The sequence below is a fragment of the Ovis aries genome, chromosome 9 (genome assembly GCF_016772045.2).
Source record: "Ovis aries strain OAR_USU_Benz2616 breed Rambouillet chromosome 9, ARS-UI_Ramb_v3.0, whole genome shotgun sequence".
Lineage (NCBI taxonomy): Eukaryota > Metazoa > Chordata > Mammalia > Artiodactyla > Bovidae > Ovis > Ovis aries.
Genome location: NC_056062.1, coordinates 76,719,327 through 76,740,932, shown reverse-complemented (window position 1 = coordinate 76,740,932; position 21,606 = coordinate 76,719,327). Strand labels below are relative to the sequence as shown.

The 21,606-nt window shown below is 42.4% G+C and overlaps 2 protein-coding genes across 12 annotated transcripts in view; both read right to left on the bottom strand.

The window, feature by feature from the left end:
- ANKRD46 (ankyrin repeat domain 46) overlaps positions 1-20,360 on the bottom strand; it is an 89,853-nt gene extending 69,493 nt beyond the window's left edge. For 2 of the 7 annotated variants that reach the window (XM_060393879.1, XM_060393880.1), the window contains exons 1-2: positions 9,505-9,605; positions 8,257-8,392 (exon numbers count right to left, since the gene is read on the bottom strand). Coding sequence is in view for 2 of the 7 variants with exons in the window: in XM_060393877.1 (XP_060249860.1) it covers positions 17,419-17,529; positions 18,857-18,877 (132 nt within the window). In the remaining 5 variants the exon portion in view is untranslated. Of the gene's footprint in view, positions 1-8,256; positions 8,393-9,504; positions 9,606-17,418; positions 17,530-18,856; positions 19,112-19,216; positions 19,389-20,316 lie in introns of those variants that run through there. The other 5 variants (XM_004011810.4, XM_012184053.3, XM_060393877.1 and 2 more) reach the window with 4 other exon arrangements.
- A 133-nt stretch (positions 20,361-20,493) lies between these two features.
- SNX31 (sorting nexin 31) overlaps positions 20,494-21,606 on the bottom strand; it is an 85,111-nt gene continuing 83,998 nt past the window's right edge. For all 5 annotated transcript variants that reach the window (XM_012184048.5, XM_027973169.3, XM_027973172.3 and 2 more), the window contains one exon: positions 20,494-21,523. In XM_012184048.5, the coding sequence (XP_012039438.4) occupies positions 21,434-21,523 (90 nt within the window). In that variant the 3' untranslated portion in view covers positions 20,494-21,433. The remainder of the gene's footprint in view (positions 21,524-21,606) is intronic.

Sequence of the window (21,606 nt, the reverse complement as noted above, 5' to 3'; positions counted from 1 at the left end):
GGCCTCCCTGTCCATCACCATCTCCCGGAGTTCACTCAGACTCAGTCCTGCCACACCCAGGACATTAAAAAATTTTTAACTTAGACTAAAGAAAAAAAGACACCATAAGAGAAAATACAGGTTTCTTAGCTAGTTTTAATATACTTAGGTTAAAAAGTAAAACAGGGACTTCCCGAGTGGTCCAGAGGTTAGGACTCTGTGCTCCCGATGCAGGAAGCCTAGGTTCAATCCCTGCTTGGGGAGCTAGATCTTGTATGTCACAACTAGAGATCCTGCATGCCACAACTAAGACTTTTTTTTTTTAAAGTAAAATATAGCAGAGGAATTTCACGAAGACCCAATGTCGAGAAAATAGCTAAATAAACCATGTGTGTTCTTGCATTTGCTTTTAGATGACTTGGCACCATCCCTAAATAACAATGTGCACGTCTTTTAGTTGATTGTATTCAATTGCATAAATCTGTCAAAAGGACTACTTATTGAATAGTTCCGTGAATACACAGAAGCATCAGTATTTCTTTGGCATATGTGCGTTTATGGCCACATGACCAAGAGCTGGGAACAAAAAAATCATCCAATTTTTTGAAGTCAAATGGGTGCATGCCTATCTTCATTGAACATAGTTTAGTCTAGAACCGTTTTGTTTCTCTAATAATTACTGGCAAATCAAAAGTTAAATTACACACGGTTTCTAAATACTGCAGTGAACAAAGAGGTCTAGAAAACCTGAACAGCACTAACAAGTTCTGCTTCAAGTTCTACACTTCTCCAAGTTCCAGAATTCTGGGCATATAAACAGGAAGTGAAATCTTATCTCCAAGAGACCCCTGCATGTTCACTGCAGCATTATTCCCAATACCCAAGATACGGAAGCAGCCTAAGCGTCCACTGACACGAGCGGATGACAAAGATGCTGTATACACACGACGGATATTATTCAGCCACAAAAAGCAGGAAATTCTGCCGTCTGTGACAACATGAATGAACCTGGATGATACCACCCAAAGAGAGGTAAGTTAGACACAGAAAGACAAATACCGAATGATCTCACTTACATGTGATATGGAATCTGAAAGAGTCAAACTCACAGAACCAGAGAGCAGAAGGGTAGTTGCCAGGGGCTGAGGGAGAGGGAAATTGGAAGGTGTTGGTCAAAGGGTACAAACTATCACTCATGGCATGGAGCTAATGTTCAGCAGGATGACTGTACGTAATAGTATGTATTGTGTTCTTGAAATTTGCTGAGATCTTGTGTTCTCATTACATACGCACACGAAGGTAACTATGTGAGCTGATGGATTGCGTGGGGCAATCATTTCAAATTTATGAAAATATTAAATCATCACACTGCATGCCTTTAAAAAAATCAGACTGTATAAACACTATGTACAATTTTTATTTGTCAATAATATTTCAACAAAGCTGGAAAGATCCTGAAAGATGACGCTGTGGAAGTGCTGAACTCAATATGCCAGCACATTTGGAAAACTCAGCAGTGGCCACAGGACTGGAAAAGGTCAGCTTTCATTCCAATCCCAAAGAAAGACAATGCCAAAGAATGCTCAAACTACCGCACAATTGCACTCATCTTACACGCTAGTAAAGTAATGCTCAAAATTCTCCAAGCCAGGCTTCAGCAATACGTGAACCGTGAACTTCCAGATATTCAAGCTGGTTTTAAAAAGGCAAAGGAACCAGAGATCAAATTGCCAACATCCGCTGAATCATTGAATAAGCAAGAGAGTTCCAGAAAAAACATCTATTTCTGCTTTATTGACTATGCCAAACCCTTTGACTGTGTGGATCACAATAAACTGTGGAAAATTCTGAGAGATGGGAATACCAGACCACCTGACCTGCCTCTTGAGAAACCTGTATGCAGGTCAGGAAACAACAGAACTGGACATGGAACAACAGACTGGTTCCAAATAGGAAAAGGAGTACATCAAGGCTGTTTACTGTCACCCTGCTTATTTAACTTACATGCAGAGTACATCATGAGAAACACTGGGCTGGAGGAAGCACAAGCCGGAATCAAGACTGCCAGGAGAAATATCAATAACCTCAGATATGCAGATGACACTACCCTTATGGAAGAAAGTGAAGAGCCTCTAAAGAACTAAAGAGCCTCTTGATGAAAGTGAAAGAGGAAAGTGGAAAAAGTTGGCTTAAAGCTCAACATTCAGAAAACTAAGATCATGGCATCTGGTTCCAACACTTCATGGCAAATAGATGGGGAAACAGTGGAAACAGTGGCTGACTTTATTTTTCTGAGCTCCAAAATCATTGCAGATGGTAATTGCAGCCATGAAATTAAGACACTTACTCCTTGGAAGGAAAGTTATGACCAACCTAGACAGCATATTAAAAAGCAGAGACATTACTTTGCCAACAAAAATCTGTCTAGTCAAGGCTATGGTTTTTCCAGTGGTCATGTATGGATGTGAGAGTTGGACTATAAAGAAAGATGAGCGCCAAAGAATTGATGCTTTTGAAATGTGGTGTTGTAAAGACTCTTGAGAGTCCCTTGGACTACAAGGAGATCCAACCAGTCCATCCTAAAGGAGATCAGTCCTGGGTGTTCATTGGAAGGAAGGACTGATGCTAAAGCTGAAACTCCAATACTCTGGCCCCCTGATGCGAAGAGCTGACTCATTTGAAAAGACCCTGATGCTGGGAAAGATTGAGGGCAGGAGGAGAAGGGGACAACAGAGGATGAGATGGTTGGATGGCATCACTGACTCAATGGACATTGGTTTGGGTAGACTCTGGGAGTTGGTGATGGACAGGGAGGCCTGGCGTGCTGCGATTCACAGGGTTGCAGAGTCAGACACGACTGAGTGACTGACTGAAATGAAACTGGAAAAAAGGAAAAAGGGATAAGCATATATTTAATTTGGAAATTAGCTATTCCTTTGTCACTGATTTTATTTATATATTACATATACTTTATGCATAAGATCTAAGTTGATCATTCTTATGTCCGTATGCTGGTGTGGAAAATGGGATTTTATTACCAAGATATAAACCATAAATTTAAGTTCTAATAATACCGGAAATAATTTTACATAGGCAAATCTTTTTCAAACCCCACAATACAATCCTTTACAAAATCTAATTCTCATTAGTTTTCCTTGTAAGAAATCTAGAAAAAGTCTTTAGTATGGAACAAATTTGGTAATGACATTTCTATAGTGACAATCTCAAAAGTTCTTCCATTTTTAAAGGATGAATAGAGTTAATGAAAAACCCTGCAGCATAAGAGAAGAGGTTCATTAGCTCTACACAGAAAAATATACCACTGAAAATTATTTACAAGAAATGAACAAAAAAAGAAAAAATCTGGTTTAGGAATATACCAAAAAAAAAAAAAAAAAATTAGGAACTCAGGTTATGGGAAAAAAAAAAGTACCATATGGAGACTGGGATTTAAAAAAAGACTATGAATTAGATAAAAACATAAAAGAAAATTTAAAATTCAAATTGTAAGCAGAGAAAGTGTTAGTCACTCAGTTGTATATGACTCTTTGCAACCTCATGGACTGCGGTCTGCCAGGCTCCTCTGTCCGTGGATTCTCCAGGCAAGAATATAGGAGTGGGTTGCCATTCCCTTCTCCAGGGGAAACTTCCCAACCCAGGGACTGAACCCTGGTCTCTCACATTGCAGGCAGATTCTTTACCGTTTGAGCCACCAGGGATGCCCCTATAAGCAGTAAAGAACATAACAAATATTACAAAAAATCAAATCAGCGATGGACAGGCCTAACTTAAGAAACTCTGCAAAAGAAAAGTTAACAAGGACATGTGAAATGATTATGACAACTAGAGAACAGAGCCTACCCATGAAAAATTGCCAGAGGGGGAAAAATGAGAAAACAACAAAAAACAAACTTAAGAAAGTACTTCTCTCAAATTAAAAAGATTTCCATCTGTACACTGAAGGACACATCATCTTCCAGATAAAACTAATGGATTAAAAAAATCAGTAGATATAATCCTAAACTTCAAAATAATTTATTTAATCACCTTAAGGGCTATGGTTTTTCCAGTGGTCATGTATGAATGTGAGAGTTGGACTGTGAAGAAAGCTGAGCACTGAAGAATTGATGCTTTTGAACTGTGGTGGTGGAGAAGACTCTTGAGAGTCCCTTGGACTGCAAGGTGATCCAACCAGTCCATTCTGAAGGAGATCAGCCCTGGGATTTCTTTGGAAGGAATGATGCTGAAGCTGAAACTCCAGTACTTTGGCCACCTGATGTGAAGAGTTGACTCATCAGAAAAGACTCATGCTGAGAGGGATTGGGGGCAGGAGGAGAAGGGACAACAGAGGATGAGATGGCTGGATGGCATCACTGACTCGATGGACGTGAGTCTGAGTGAACTCCGGGAGTTGGTGATGGACAGGGAGGCCTGGCGTGCTGCGATTCATGGGGTCGCAAAGAGTCGGACACAACTGAGTGACTGAACTGAACTGAACCCTTTACAATGCAACTGTGAGCTGAACTTGCTATGGAAAAGGCACAAGACCAGACCACAGAAAGAGTTTATATCCACAGTAAAGATGGTGTAAATCTGGTATATACTATATACCTTGTAGATTATTTTTTATTTGGCCATTAATTTATTGAGGGCAGAAACAAGAACCTAAACTCATGTTGAGATAAAAAGACAGATTTATTTCAAAATAAATCCTGGTTTTCAACTTTCTTGAGTATGTATTTTGTTTTAAATGCACAGTTTGTAGCACCTCTAAGTTAATTTTAATCTGAGGTAAGAACAAAAATAATTGACAAAGGAACATCTTCTACCAAAGGGCTTTTATGAGCCTTGAAATGAATTATGCAAAAAAAGACAAGCTTTTGTGTGTATGGGTTTTGGAGGTTAATAACACATTATCATTTTCAGTATAGCAGTATAGTTATTTTACTTCCACCGATCATTGATAAAATGATTCAAGTCTGACTGCTAAATAGGTGGAGCTAGAAATAAAATTATTTACTGTGAGGATGACTGCAGTGCTTTCAAATTAGAGTTTACAGCTAACCTCCTCTAAAAAGCTGTCCATTCTTGCCGACTCCAAACCCTTTCCCTAGATTCTCTCTTCAAACCACACTAATCAGATCTTCTTCCCACTCTTCTTAGGGTGCTCTTGCATCAACACCAGCGACCGCCACATTGCTAAGTACAACATTCATTTCGTGGTCCTCATCTCACGATGTGTCGAATCAGAGACTGCTCCTTCTCAGTCTCCTCTGTGGTTCCAAACTCTGAACATGGAAAGAAAATCCCAGAGCTCAATCTTCGCTTCTTTAGACCAGATCTCATATAATCTCAAGGCCTGAAATACTACCTACTTGCTAATGATTCCTAAATTTCTATTTTGAGTTGGGACCTTTCCACTCAAATCCAGTCTCACATAACACCACCTCAACAGACATCTCAAACCTGACTCGTCTAAAGCTGAACTCTTGACTGCTGCTCCACCAGCCTCCCCATCTCTCTCATCCTCAAGTCTTCCCCATGTCATAAAGGGCAGCTCCATCCCTCCACTAGCTTAGGCCAAAGGCCTCACGCCATCCTTTCCTCTTTTACCCTCATACTCCACATCCAATCCATCAGCAAATCCTGTCAGCCATACCTAGAAAACAGCAGCTTCTTACTACACTATTGTTACCACTTGGTCTGACCCAACCTAACTGGGCCCCCTGCTCCTACTGTCCCTTCTGAACACAGGCACCAGAGTGATCCTTTACACCTGTTAAGTCAGGCCCCCCCACTCCCCTCAACCACCTCCCTCCTCACCCAGGGGAAAGGCCATGGTCCTCACCAGGACAGATGAGCTCTAGAGCTTACCTCACCCTTCCTGCCTCTGCTCAAACCCACTGGCCTCCTTGCTGGCCCCCAACAAGCCTGGCGGCCTCTAGGCCTGGGCCCTTGCCTGGTGCACCGGACCCCTACACAGCTGCAGGGCTGTCTCTGACCCCTTCAGGTTGTACTCAGGAGCCTTCTCTATGGAGCTGTTCCTTATTTCAAAACTGCTTCTGCTCCTTCCCTGGATCTCCCTATCCCCCTTCACTGCTTCATTTTTCTTCTAAGCAATAATTACCACCTGACTGGATAGATTTTAATTTTTAATAAGTATTATATTTATCATCCCCATCCGCACCTTTCCCCAGTGGAATGTTAGCTCCAGGAGGACAAGAACTCTGTTTTCTTTTGTTCCTCTCGCATCTCCGGGGATTAGAACCATGCTTGCCTCTGGGAGGCACTCTGCATACATTTGCTACAGGAGTGCTGAATATGCAAACTCTTAAATCCTGATAAGGCTAAGGGATTTAGCACACTACAGTATCCAACTTCTCTCCACAATGGGAAATACCACTTTACAGGAACTGGAAATGCCTTTCTCTTCCGTATAGTAAGTAATACAATTTGCTCTAAATAACATGCCCCAAATTTCTTAATTCCTCTTTACTACAGTCTTTCAAATGTCTTTCCTACATCCTCTAAAATATTAACTTGCGTGCTAAGTTGCTTCAGTAATGTCTGACTCTTTGCAACCCTATGGGCCCTATGGAACCTGCCACACTCCTCTGTCCGTGGGATTCTTCAGGCAAAAATAATGGAATGGGTTGCCATGGCGTACTCCAGAGGCTCTTCCCGACCCAGGGATTGAACTCGCGTCTCTTATGTTTCCTGCACTGGCAGGTGGGTTCTTCATCACATGGACAAATCTTTCATTCCCCTTTAGCATTACTGTCATAATATTGCATAGGCAAAGTGAATTCACTAAAAATGGTATCAATATGCAAACAATGATGAAAAGTAATGAAGCTCATTAACAACCAAATAAACCCAACCCTGCTGCTGCTACTGCTGCTAAGTCGCTTCAGTCGTGTCCGACTCTGCCACCCCATAGACGGGAGCCCACCAGGCTCCCCCGTCCCTGGGATTCTCCGGGCAAGAACACTGGAGTGGGTTGCCATTTCCTTCTCCAATGCATGAAAGTGAAGTCCCTCAGTTGTGTCTGACTCTTAGCGACCCCATGGACTACAGCCTACCAGGCTCCTCCGTTCATGGATTTTCCAGGCAAGAGTACTGGAGTGGGGTGCCAATGCCTTCTCTGGGAGGGCCCTAGTCCATGCTTAACTTTATTATCACTATACTCCTTAAAAAGCAAACATTTTTCTAATTAAACTCCCTTTTAAGTTAAAAAGGAGTTGGTACAGGATACTTGCATTTAGCCATGAAAGTTAAACCTCAGGGAAATCAGTTCAAGCTATTAGGTTGGTGTGAAAGTAATTGCAATTTTACACTGTTGAAATTGGCCATATGATACCAGAATACATTCTTAAATAAATGTGGTTAGGTTATACAGCATTTTAATGTGTATTTCTTGCTTTATGTTTTTTGCTAATGACTTATTACTTGTTGTTTACATTTATTTTAGACTATGGAAATGACGTTAGACAAAATGCAAATTTGAGCTTTTTTTTTTTTTATTCAAGTTCAAAATGGGTTGTAAAGAAGCAGGGAGACAACTCGAAACATCAACAAGGCAACCTGGAACTTCTAACTACGTACATGCAGTGGTTGTTCAAGAAGTTCTGCGAAGGAGATGAGAGCCTTGAAGGTGAGGAGCATACTGGTTGGCCAACAACCAACTGAGAGTCATTATCAAAGCTGATCTTACAACCACACGAGAAGTTGTCAAAGGACTCAACGTTGACCATTTTACAGTTGTGTGGCATTTGATGCAAATTGGAAAGGTGAAAAAGCTCAGTTAGTGGGTGCCTCACAAGCTGACCACAAATCAAAAAAATCATTGTTCTAAAGTGTCATCTGCTTTTACTTAACAACAATGAACTATTTCTCGATTGGATTGTGACACGCAACAAAAAGTCAACTGTATACGACAACCACTGACAACCAGCTCTGTGGATGGACTGAGAAGAAGCTCCAAAGCACTTCCCAAAACCAAACTCGCACCGAAAAAAGGTCATGGTCACTGTCTGGTGGTCTGCTGCAGGTCTGATTCATCACAGCTTTCTGAGTCCCAGCGAAACCATCACATGTGAGAAGTATGCTCAACAGATCGGTGAGATGCACGGACAACTGCCACACCTGCGCTGGCCCCGGTCAACAGAAAGGGCCCCATTGTTCTCCATGACAACACCCCCACACACACCACACAACCAGCACTTCAAAAGTCGAGCGACTTGGGCTATGAAATTTTGCCTCATCTGCCATATTCACCTGAGCTCTCACCAACTGACTACCCCTTCTTTAAGCATCTTGACAACTTGTTGCAGGCCAGAAGCTTCCACAACCAGCAGGAGGTAGAAAATGCTTCCCCAAGAGTTCGCGGAATCCCAAAGCACGTATTTTCACACTATAGGAATAAACAAACTTATTTCTCATTGACAAAAACATGTTGATTGTAATGGTTTCTATTTTGACTAATAACGATGTGTTGGCGCCTAATTACAATGATTGAAAATTCACGGTCCAAAATCGCAATTACTTTTGTACCAACCTAATACGAGTCAAATTGATAAGTAAACAAAAGTCTTATGGAATAGGTTTGTATAGGTAACAAGCAGGAACACTGGAGTAAGGAGATGAGGTTCAAATCCTTTACTAACTGTTCGACCTTGGACAAGTTAATTTAGACTGTGTGCCTCGGTTTCCTTATTTGTAAAATGGAAATGGTACCCTCCGCTGTTGCTACAAGGATTAAATACAGACACAATACGATTTAAAGTATCCAGCACAATGACATACAGTAAGCACTGAAGACTTCTCTTACTATAATCCCCGCCCCACTAGCAGACCTCTTTACGCTCCTAGGTACCATTCTTTAGAATGAGAATTGACACTATTTAATGATGTATTTTTTCCCCCTTCGTTATATTCGGTAGCCAATTCTAAACACCATGGGCCGTTTTAAAGAATAAACGTCATTTTCTCGAGGCAGAGCCCTGTATTGCCAGATGATCGGCCTCCTGCATTGCACTTTTAATAAGGAGCAGCTCTGTCTTTGAACCCGGGTACCGGGGCCATGTAATATCGGGATAGTTCACGCACATCTCAGCAGCTTCTCTTCACGCCTGGACTGCGGGTTCCGAGTAACTAGCCGCATACTGTCCGGGCCGAGGCCGAGACAGCGCACCTTTTCTGGCGGAGTGGCGAGACGCCGGCCGGGGGTGTCTCCGGCTCGGACCGTCGACCTCGCGAGGCCCCGCCAGGCCGCCCGCCCCGGCCACGCCCGCCGCGCGGCCGCTACCCTCAGAGCAGCCCCCAGCGCCCGCGCCGGCCCTCCCAGCTCCCCGGGGCAGCACAGACCCGAGACCGGCCACCACGGGTCTGCTTCCCCGCGGGCGGCCCCGCCTCTCAGGTCCCTAGACCAGGCCCCAAGCCGGGCCCTCCGGTGCTTCGGGGCCATCGCGGGGAGGTGTCAGTGGCTTTCATCCCGGGGCTGCCCGCGGGCCGAGGCCCAAGTACCTTCCAGTCAGTCGAGGAATGGCGGCAGCGGCACCACCTTCCTCCCGGCGACCGCGGCAGAGGCGACGGCAGCGGACGGAGGAGGGGACGGGCTGGCCACTAAGACGAGCTGGCCCTAGCTGGCCAGAGCGGCCTCACTGCGCCGCGGCTGGTGCGCCCCCTGAAGGCTGGAAGTCGCACTGGCGGCTCGACCAGCTCTGAATCACTAAGCAAAGTAAGAAAACTGCTGCGGGGGAGAAGAGAAGACAACTGAGAAAGGTTCCATAGGTCTGAGTCCAGGAGCATTTTGCACTTTTCAAGTCCTTTTCTAAACAAACATCCCACCCCTCAGCTAGATGAAGGCTTCACAGGCAAGGACAGTCTTACCAAGAGTCTTACCAAGTCTCTAAATTGAGTTGGACTCTTTGTGACCCCACGGGCTGCAGCAGGCCAAGCTCCTCTGTCCTCCACTATCTCCCAGAGTTTGCTCAAATTCATGTCTTTCGAGTTGGTGATGCTGTCTAACCATCTCATCCTCTGCTGCCCCCTTCTCCTCCCCGCTTCAATCTTTCCCAGCATCAAGGTCTTTTCCAATGAGTCAGTTCTTTGCATCAGGTGGCCAAAGTATTACAGCTTCAGCTTCAGCATCAGTTCTGATGAATATTCGGGGTTGATTTCCTTTAGGATGGACTGGTTTGATGTCTGCAATCCAAGAGACTCTCAAGAGTCTTCTCCAGCACCACAATTTGAAAGCATCGATTCCTCGGTGCTCAGCCTTCTTTATGGTCCAACTCTCACATCTGTTCATGACAACTAGAAAAAACATAGTTTTCATTATATGGACCTTTGTCAACAAAGTGATGTCTCTGTTTTTTAATACATTGTCTAGATTTGTCATAGTTTTCCTTCCAAGAAGCAAGCGTCTTTTAACTTTGTGGCTGCAGTCACCATCTGCATTGATTAGGGAGCCCAAGAAAATAAAATCTGCCACTGTTTCCACTTTTTCCTCATCTATTTGCCATGAAGCAGCGGAACCGGGTGCTATGATCTAGCAGGAGCTGTAGGCATCAATTAATAGTTGCTGGCCTTCAGGTAAGTCTTCTCTGTAACCCAAATTGATGTATTAGTAATAGCAACTGGCTGCTCTAATTTTCAAATATGAACCTAAGTTTTTTCAAAAAAGGTTTGACTACTTACATCCCACTTTTTAAAATTCCTAGACGAAATGCAACATGTACCTAGCCAAAACTATAAAGATGGTAGGTGGTGAGAAGTACATTTACTGCAACTTTTTTTTCCTGAGTTTACCAACAACTCCAGTCCTGTAGCCAAGACTTACCCTGCACAGTGATCCTCTCTTCCCTAAATTTTAGCATACTCACTCAGCCAATCCACCTTTCCTCTCTAGGGGGTCTCATGTCCATCCATTCCTTGGCTATTACTAACAGTGTGTTCCTGGAAGTGTCATGTAAATGTTTGGGAATTTTGTCAAATTTGAGAAGACTCTATCATGTCTCTTTCACGAAAGAATAAGATTTCAGACATTTCACATTTTCTTGTGCAGTGACTATCATAAATATTAAATATTCTTTGATGACATTTATTAACAAATTTGTCATTGATATTCTCCTTGAGGTTGTGTGTTGAGTTTATAATATCTTCATTGATGCCAGTAAATTGTGTCAAATCAGCAAAGAATTTCTCCAGTGTGTTCTTACAATTTCCTCTTTTTTATTAATCGGTTAACAAACAACCCAAGACCTTAGTCATTACTTCTGTTCAAATGAATCTTTTCATCTTCATGATCTGCTTTTGTTTGATCTGAAAAAGTGTAGAGACTGCTAAGTGTAAGAAGTACAGCATTCCTCCTGGGGGATCTGAGAACCCATTTCCTTGTTTCTCCAGCTTCTAGAGGTCACTTTAGTCCTTGGCTCATGGCCTCTTCCATGTTCAAAATCAGCAGTGTAGCATCTTTTTTTCTCTCTGACTTCTGCTGCCAGCTGTGCATCCTCTCTAACTTTGACCCTCCTGCCTGTTTATAAGGACTCTGGATCATGTTGGGTACATCTGAAGAATCCAGAACAGTCCCTCCATTTCAAGATCTTTAATTTTAGTCCCATCAGAAAAGTTCTTTTTACTGTACAAGTTAACATAGTCACGGATTCTGGGGATTAGGACAGGGACACCGTTGGAGGAAATGTTATTTAGCCCAGAGAATGGCCCTGATGCTTAAATTCCATTTCCTTCAGGGAAATCTACCTTTTCTTCCTCATTAGCAATATCTCTTTGGTCCTGAGTTCTGATTGTGAGAGTTCCAACAAGAGGAATACCTGTAATTATAACTAGGGTAAGTGTTAACGAACAAAAAGAAGGGAGATGTTATATGAGAGCAAACAGAACAGGACCTAATTTAGATGGAGGAGCAGCAATGGTTTTGAATAAGTGATATTTAACTGAGATGCAAAGGAGGAGGAATTAATTATACAGTGAACAAGGGGGGTGATTTAGAGAGAGGGAACAGTATGTGTGGCCTGGGAATGGTGATGTCAGAGAGTGACTGAGTTGTGTCCCGCCATCAAATCCTTGGCACCACCACAGTGAGTGACACATAGCAGTTCTTAGCCCTGGCAGCACGTTGCAATCACTGCAGGGCCTTAAAAATAGCAACACCCTGGCCAAGACCGAGTCAGAATTATTTGGAAGTATGGCCCAATATCCATAGTTTTTAAAGTTGCTCAGAGAATACTAATGTGCAAACAGGGCTGAGAACCCACTCTGTTAGATACAACCACAGGAGTCAGAATAAAAGAATGACAAAAAATACTTGCTTGGGGTAGGATTTCCTCTTAAGAGATTTTCTTCTGTTTAAAGAAAAGAAGGGTTTTGGCCATCTTGATTATACATTCCTCTTCAGTTTTAGAAAATGCAGAAAAAGCGTTCAAAAACATTGTTAAATAAACTACAAGTTTATATTGTACAATACAGGGTATATAGCCAATATTTTACAAATGACATTTACAATATAAATGTAGTATAACCTTTAAAATTTGTGGATCGTTATGTTGTACATCTGTAGCTTACATAATATCGTACATCAACTATATCTCAAATTTTTTTAAGAAAAGACCACTTTGTGATAGAATGCTCATCAAAAGACACTCAAGTGATCCAGCAACCATCCCAGTGTAACCAGTTGTCTCTGTAGAAAAGAGATGCGTTGAAACAGACAGGTGTTTTAAAAACACACCGTATCTACAAAGGAAGGGTGTTTCTTGGTTTTGAACCCTGTTTCCCAGAAGGCGGTCCAGTTTTTTGTAGTACTAATGAATGACCATAAGGGGGAGACATGCTCCCAGAAAGCGTGACTTCCCCTGTCTCCAGTCTCTCACCCAGGCTAACGAGAATAGGGTATTATAACAACACTGAGTTCTCAGGCATAATTAACGAGTGGGCAAGTCACAGAATCAGACTTAAGTAGCATATATTTATCTACATCAGAGTTCCGTTCATTTCAGTTCTCCAACAGCTTACACATTTAAACCACTGGAAAAATGAATAAATAGCGTATATGTGCCAAGCATTATATTTACAAAATTAAGGGAAAAAATTGAAACCTAGGAAGATATTCTCCTTCAGCAGCCAACGCAATTAGAAATGAAGCAGCAAGCAAATCTTTCGAAGAGGGATCTCTCTTCTTTTGTTAATTGAAAAGTAAACATCTTAGGTCTCCTTGAATTTCCGGAGTTACTAAGACAACAACAGCTACACCCCTGGGAAGAAGAAAAGAGCTTGGCTGCTTGTTGAAAACTCAATTTGTTATTTTTCTTTGCACTTAACCTGCACGTGGCAGAACCACACAGGTTTTCACACGTACATTAGATTGAATAATATATGTGATGGGAATGTATATAGAGCCTAACCCCAATTATCCTTCTCTTCCAAAAGTAAAGTAACCGATTGTTAGCCAGGGAATACCTTTTGCAGAGATTTAAGCAAATGCATTGCTTTGCAAGCCTTTAAATGCGACTGGGGAGACGTGGGTTTGGTCAGAGAGGCAGAACGGATGTGTGAGGGGATAATGGATTTATTACAGGCATTCTGTCTCACACAATTGGGGCAGGAGTCCAGGAAGTGAAGGTCTGGAAGGAGGTGTTGGAGGCTTAGATCAAAGGTCACAAACTAGTTTCTCTGAGAATTCTAGAAGCCAAGTAGGGCTTGGAGCCCACTGCAAGTGGGCCCATGAAGGGAGTCTTCAGGACTTGCTGTTTCTGTGAAGCCAGCTATGGCTTTGTGAGCCCCCCACCAAACAATTGGTGGTGGGCCTGGGCTCCGTCAGTCAAGAAGAAGAGCTGGTACAGAGTGGAGGGGGACAGAAACTTCTAGAAACTAGCCTTTCCATGTCACTGTATCTGATTGTCAGAAGGTAGCAGCCATTGCCTTGCTCTGTCTCCCAGGTCTCCTGGAAAGCCCTCCCTGTGCTAATTTTAAACTGGAACCACATAGGAACCGGGACACTTGGTTAAGCTCCCCCTTAACCAGTACACATGTAAGTTCTTATAACTAATTTTACAGATGAAAAAACTAAGGGCCATATATAGGTAAATCGCCTACACTCGCATTACTACCTGGAAGCAGAGGCAAGCTCAGAATTCAAGTCAGAGGGGTCATCTTCTACTCCATTATCATGTCGCTCATCCTTTGTGGTACTTAAACACTCTAAAGGATTTCAAGAAAATAGGAGAAAAATTTCATGCATCACTTCTGAGTTCCTTTCCTACGTTAAGAGTCTCTGAGTATCCTGTGTACCATCACTAGGCCTAAATCACTCTATCTTGCCCAGACCATTTCTAGGCACCTGGGTTACTGGGGCTCTTTGATAAGAAGTTATGCCTATGACCACCAGATCTCAAAATCATTAAGTAATGAGATATGAGCTGTTAGGCATGTGATGGATCATATTATCTGGGGTGTAGGATTATGTGAGAACTTGCCCAAGGAGCACTTTTGTTTATCACAGAAAACATCAATAAATACTCTCCAAAGTGATGGGAATACCAGACCACCTGACTTGCCTCTTGAGAAACCTGTATGCAGGTCAGGAAGCAACAGTTAGAACTGGACATGAAACAACAGACTGGTTCCAAATAGGAAAAGGAGTACGTCAAGGCTGTATATTGTCACCCTGCTTATTTAACTTATATGCAGAGTACATCATGAGAAGCGCTGGGCTGGAGGAAGCACAAGCTGGAATCAAGATTGCTGGGAGAAATATCAATAAGCTCAGATATGCAGATGACACCACCCTTATGACAGAAAGTGAAGAAGAACTAAAGAGCCTCTTGATGAAAGTGAAAGAAGAGAGTCAAAGAGTTGGCTTAAAGCTCAACATTCAGAAAATTAAGATCGTGGCATCTGGTCCCATCACTTCATGGCACATAGATGGGGAAACAGTGGCTGACTTTATTTTTCTGGGCTCCAAAATCACTGTAGATGGTGATTGCAGCCATGAAATTAAAAGACGCTTGCTCCTCGGAAGGAAAGTTATAACCAACCTAGACAGCATATTGAAAAGTAGAGACATTACTTTGCCAACAAAGGTCTGTCTAGTCAAGGCTATGGTTTTTCCAGTGGTCATGTATGGATGTGAGAGTTGGACTGTAAAGAAAGCTGAGCGCCGAAGAATTGATACTTTTGAACTGTGGTGCTGGAGAAGACTCTTGAGAGTCCCTTGGACTGCAAGGAGATCCAACCAGTCCATCCTAAAGGAAATCAGTCCTGGGTGTTCATTGAAAGGACTGATGTTGAAGCTGAAACTCCAATACTTTGGCCACCTGATGCGAAGAGTTAATTCATTTGAAAAGACCCTGATGCTGGGAAAGATTGGGGGCAGGAGGAGAAGGGGACGACAGAGGATGAGAAGGCTGGATGGCATCACCGACTCGATGCACATGGGTTTGGGTAGACTCTGGGAGTTGGTGATGGACAGGGAGGCCTGGTGTGCTACGGTTCATGAGGTCGAAAAGAGTCAGACATGACTGAACGACTGAACTGAACTGAACTGAAAGTGCCTAAGAAATTATGATGTCCACATATTTGATTATTTCCTTTATACTTCAAAACAAGCACCAGAAACTCACAATAGGTTTGCAAATTTTCTCAGAAACTGGCAAGGAAGAATGAAATTAACTCTCATCTTAGTGTGAGAAAGAAATGGTAATCATTCAAACAGAAGCAAGGAACATCTCCTTCCTAGTCTTGAAATATACTCCAGGAAGTGACCTTTATCAGAACTGGCCTCAATTTCACTCTCCTTCAATACACTGATCCCATGGTTTCATTTTCCCCTTCACAAAACTGTGATGCCAAAGTCAGGGTAAAGTTGGAGGCTATTCTACTCTGACAATTATTTTCTGCAAATATGACTGGACTAAAGCTTCTTTTGATCTTAACACCTTTGGCTAACAAGAAAGGAAACTTGTGACATTTTTATAGGGAAAAAAAGGGTGGATAAGTCATACAAATTGCTTCTAGCCTATGCATTTGTTTTAAGGGAAGCAGAATGAGAAAAGACTTTCAAATGATTTAATTTTTTTAAAACCTGAGAAATGTATTTCATATGTCTATCTTCCAAACTCACAAGGTCCTTTAAAAAGACAAATGGAGTAAGTTACTTTTTGTGTTTGTTTCTGTTTGTTCATCATCTAGCAGGATTTTATTTTAAAGTCGCAGGTAAGGACAATAGGGCAGAAAGGTTTTGAGATTTTTCTTCAGTGAATTCACTGCCTAAGATCTCAGCCTATCTTCATTGTAATCACCAGACCGCATGTTACCTATTTTAATTTTGACACATAAAAAGGGAGAAGATGAGGTCAGAATAAAAGGGGAAAAAGAACATCTATGACATAAACAGAGGAGTCTGGAGGGCTACAGTCCACAGGGTCGCACAGAGTCAGACAAGACTGAAGTGACTTAGCGTGCATGCATAGCATAAACAGGGCTTCCCTGGGGGCTCAGATGGTGAAGAATCTGCCTGCAATGCGGGCAACCCAGGTTTGATCCCGGCGCTGGGAAGATCCCCTGGAGAAGGGAATGGCAACACACTCCAGTATTTTTGCCTGGAGAATTGCATGAACAGAGAAGCCTGATGGGCTACAGTCCATGGGGTTACAGAGTCTGACAAGACTGACTGACTAACACTTTTGCTTTCATAACATAAACAACCTGTGGTTAATTGCAAAAGACTAACTAATATTTGGGCTTCCCTGATAGCTCAGTTGGTAAAGAATCTGCTTGCAACGCACGAGACCCTGGTTGGATTCCTGGGTCGGGAAGATCCCCTGGAGAAGGGATACCCACTCCAGTATTCTTGGGCTTCACTTGTAGCTCAGCTGGTAAAAAGTCTGCCTGAAATGCAGGGGACCTGGGTTCGATCCTTGGGTTGGGAAGATTCCCCTGGAGAAGGGAAAAGCTACCCATTCCAGTGTTCTGGCCTGGAGAATTCCATGGACTAGTCCATGGGGTCACAAAGAGTCGGACATGACTGAGCGACTTTCACTTTCAACTAATACTTAGATATATGATGGATATAAATTCAGTAACAAGTAAACATCTTAGGTTTAACCACCGTGGTGCATGTTCAGTCAACACGTAAAAATAAACTCTTACGTACAATCTTCCTGTTTTCTTCCTTAACGTGGTGCTATACAGGTGATGGGAGTATATGTGCTTTCTCTCTGAGCATAAAGAGGTGCACCCATTGGCCTAGTGCTCCTGGAAAGCATGAAGCTCTACCAGCTTGTGTGAAGCAAACTCCAGGAATCAACTCTGCAATTAACTGATTTTTGAACAGAACACAACTTCAAGTTGTTGGCTTTTGCAACCTGTATGTTTAATAACTGCCGTGTCACTTGTCTCACTCATCATCTTTGTTCTGACCTTCTCTTGATTAGGATCCAGGAGCAGTAGATTTCCATCATCTCTTCCTCTGCTCACCAGACCCCATTGCAAAGGACTGGAGCTCTTCAGAAATTCTGCAGGGACCAGTTTCTAGTGCAAACAAAACACACATGTGCAGAGCAAAAGCCAACTCACACTTTTCAGCATGCTGCTCTGAGCGCCTCCACCCCAGACAACTGCTGTACCGCAGACCCCATCAAATATGTGCTCTTGTGGACAGATGGAAAACCCATTAGGAAGTACAGCCAACTCTGTGTTCCCACATTTCCGGGAGAGAAACCACATTCGGTGCAGGAGCAGTGCAAAATCACTAGGGTCAGTGCCTTTAAATCAACTGAACATCTCATCTCTTCCAAGATATTACACAAGCAAAGCCCATATGGTTAGCCAAAGGCTCTGCCCTACAGGAAAGTACATGGGCTAGGGCTTTTTTCTATAGCTCTAACTAATTTTTCTTATCTGGGAAATTGTTATACAAATGGCTTGTTTTTTAAAAATAGTAACAAATAGATATTACAAAGCAACGTATCAGAACAATTATAGGTGAATACGGTGGCAGGGGAAGGCACAATTATAAGGCTTAAGCTGTCTTATGGCTTCCCTTATAGCTCAGCTGGTAAAGAATCCGCCTGCAATGCAGGAGACCCCGGTTCAATTCCTGGGTCGGGAAAATCCTCTGGAGAAGGGATAGGCTACACCCGCCAGTATTCTTGGCCTTCCCCTGTGGCTCAGCTGGTAAAGAATCCACCTGCAATCCTGGAAACCTGGGTTCCATCCCTGGGTTGGAAGATCCCTTGGAGACGGGAAAGGCTACCCACTCTAGTATTCTGGCCTGGAGAATTTGATGGACTATAGTCCACAGGGTCACAAAGAGTTGGACACGACTGAGCAACTTTGACTTTCTTTTCAAGCCATCTTATGAGGGATTATTAGTTTGCCACACTTTTTGTAAGTTAATTCAGCATGTCTTATTTTGGGTTGGTGTGAGCCAGAAAAAAGTGCCTAACTTTCTCTTGACTTTTTTTCTGGGATCACAGATGGCAGGGTCAAGAGCTTCCTCATGAAGGAGAGAAGGGCTTTCTACTCCATCTCCCACCTGAGTCCACACGGGCCCCTCCCTCAGCCTGCCTGGTGGACCACCATCCACCCACAGCAGAAGGAGAGAGAACCATAAAGCCTCTGGGGAAGTCGTTGCCCCCACGGCGTGGTTTACTTTCGTTCTGCCTTTTAGGATCATTTTGGCCATTATTTCCCCACTGAGGCTTGTAACCTTTTTGGTTTTCCACAAATTAAGATCCCTCAGCTCTTCTTAAATTCACCCTGAGGGGGAACTTAGGGTAATTTCTAATGTACATATTTCACACAAAATTTGCTTCCCAATTGTCCACACGGGGATGTGTGCAAGCTGGACACTCACCAGTGGCTTTGACGAATCCATCGGCTCTTCAGACAAAGCCCACACATGCTTCCCTCCATGGGTCCCAACGGGGCTCAGATTTCAGGGCCGAACCACCATTGAATCAGCTCTGACCTTCTTCCCCGTAACTATTTTTGTGATATTTTCAGACTCAAGTATGTTTGCCTGTGGGCAAAGTGCCAGTTATTTTAGGAGTCTGAATAGCGGTAGAAACATATATGTACGTCTCGACATGGACAGAAGTGATGTTGATGACTGTAAATGAATGAGGAGTAAATCCCTAGATTAAAGCATATGCTGATTTCCAAAGCCACACCACACCGCTTAGGAGTTACTTGAACGAATTTAGCAGTTGCCTACCTGCATAACTCACACCCAGGAGGATGTCTTCAGATGTCTTGCTGGGGCGGATGGCTCTGCTGTCGGGAAGGTCCTACCTCAGCATCACATCTGAGGGTGAAGACCTCACCCCAAGCAGTGATGGGGTCTCACTGGCCATCTTCTCTCAGAGCCTGCAGCTGGGAAGGTCACTCTGGCAGTTGGCTTTTTAACCCAATAATGAAGTAGCTTTGATCCAGAAGTGATTTAACCCCCCAATTCCTTCCAGATAAAGGAAGGCCCAGTAACCCCCATAGGAGCTAATTAATTAATAGTTCCTTCTTCTCTTGCATAACTGCTGAGGAAGTTTGTTTCCCACTGTCTCGGTTCATTTATTCTTCACAGTATGTACTGTGGAATGCACTTCATCACTTGTATTTTTATTCTCATATTTTTATATTGATGGTGATCTCAATGTCTTGGGGGAAAAAAAAACTATTAAATTCAATGCTTCTGTTTTTGCCATCATCAAACAGGGGTGAATTGCTCTACTTATATTACGGGGATGCTGCAGTCCTGTAGGCATAGGTGCTGGTCCCTCTTGGCTCCTCATCACTCCCTTAACCTCAGGCTTTGCTAGCGCAGAGCACGTTTGCTTACCCTTCCCTGGACATGCACTTGCTCTCCCACCAGAGTCGATCATTTCTTTCTACATGTGTGCCCCACCTCTGCCTCTGCTTGACTCTACTCTTTTTTCAAAGTCCCTCTTCACCTCAGGCCTTCTTGACCACCCCCCACAACTTCCTATGACACATAGGACCACACTACACATTGGACACCTACTCCCACGCTGTCTTGGATTATTTGCAACTATGCATCAAGTTGCAACACATTAAAGGGTTAACATTCAACTATTTTTGACCTACAACACAGCAGTTAAATATGGTTCCATCTAACATATACATTTTCTCACCCCAAATACAAATCCTCTTTGCATTTCTAAGGTCTTCAATAAATCCTTACACAGTGTAGGCATTTGCTATTAAAAAGAAATAGACTTTTGACTATTCTTAAATTGGCAAAATAGAGAATAAGCTTCTATTTTAATTGGAAAATATATCTTAGCTCATTAAAACACTCACCATGGGTGATCTGGGATGATTCCACTTTGCAAAAATGTCCCACCTTCTCCTAAAATGTAAAAATGAAACTTCATGGCCTTAGGAGTTATGGTTAGAGACACTGCTTTATAAATATAATAGGGCTTTAATAGATGCTACACTTCAAAAAATCATTCACAGAATTTTTTCACCAATAAATTCTACATTCACTAGAATATATTCATATTTATTATATAATTAGTTATACAACACAGTTAGAAAAGAACATTAGAATATCACACTTTATCTGATTACATTGATTCCTCTGTCCCTCACCCTTATTGCAATATTAATTCTGTGTATAATTCTATTAGTTATCATGATGAACTGAAACTGGATAAGGAAAAGTCTAGTGAAAAAGTATGCATAGTTTTAAAGCTAAGATATTTGATATTGAGTGAAGGGTCCCCTTGGTTTTCAAAATAAAAATATACAAAATAGCCTTATGACTGTTGAACTGAACTCAGTATACTAAGGACAGAATGCAACTACAACTGGGGAGAAACAGAGGACAGGGCAGCCTACTACTTTGAGTATATCCATCTTGGTAGGCTCAGAGTTATATAAGAAAACAAACTGGTGTTTCATCACTTCCTTGTTCTGATGCTTTGGACGGATCAGTGAAGTCCAGATTTCTTTTTCAATGATTCCATTTCTTAGAGCCACAGCTGATGAGTCATGTCTTCAGATCTTAACCCCAAATGCATTTGTAGTGTTTTAGATTAGGTCTTTCATTCATGCAATATCAGAACATATAAAAGGCTTCATGAAGCCAGGTCAATATATATTTTAGGGGAAGAAAAAAGAAGGTTTGTACTAATTGATTCAGATTCGCCATTTGTCTTTTATAAGTCATTAAAAACAAACTGTATAACTTTGGTTTCCATTTTCTTTTAATCTTGAGATAAACAGAGTTCTGAAGTAGTCTTCATTTTCTTTTAATCTTGAGATAAACAGAGTTCTGAAGTAGTCTTGATGAATATGGTCCATCCAGGAAAAAGATGGGACGGCTCACATTTCTTCTATAGGTGGTAGGAAGCCAAGCCCTTTCACGGTCAAGATCACCTTTAAGGCCATTTTAAGAAGTTAGACTTTGTCTTCAAAGATCTTCCTTTACGTTCCCAAAACCACAGTCAACTTCAGCTATCTTAGTCTTGCTTTTTCTTGGTGGAAAACTAGAATAGTCTTTCTGTTACAAAGTAAACAGAGAGGTCAGAAATACATATGAGAGGAAGTAATTTCCATAACAACAATAATAGTTAAAAAGCCAAA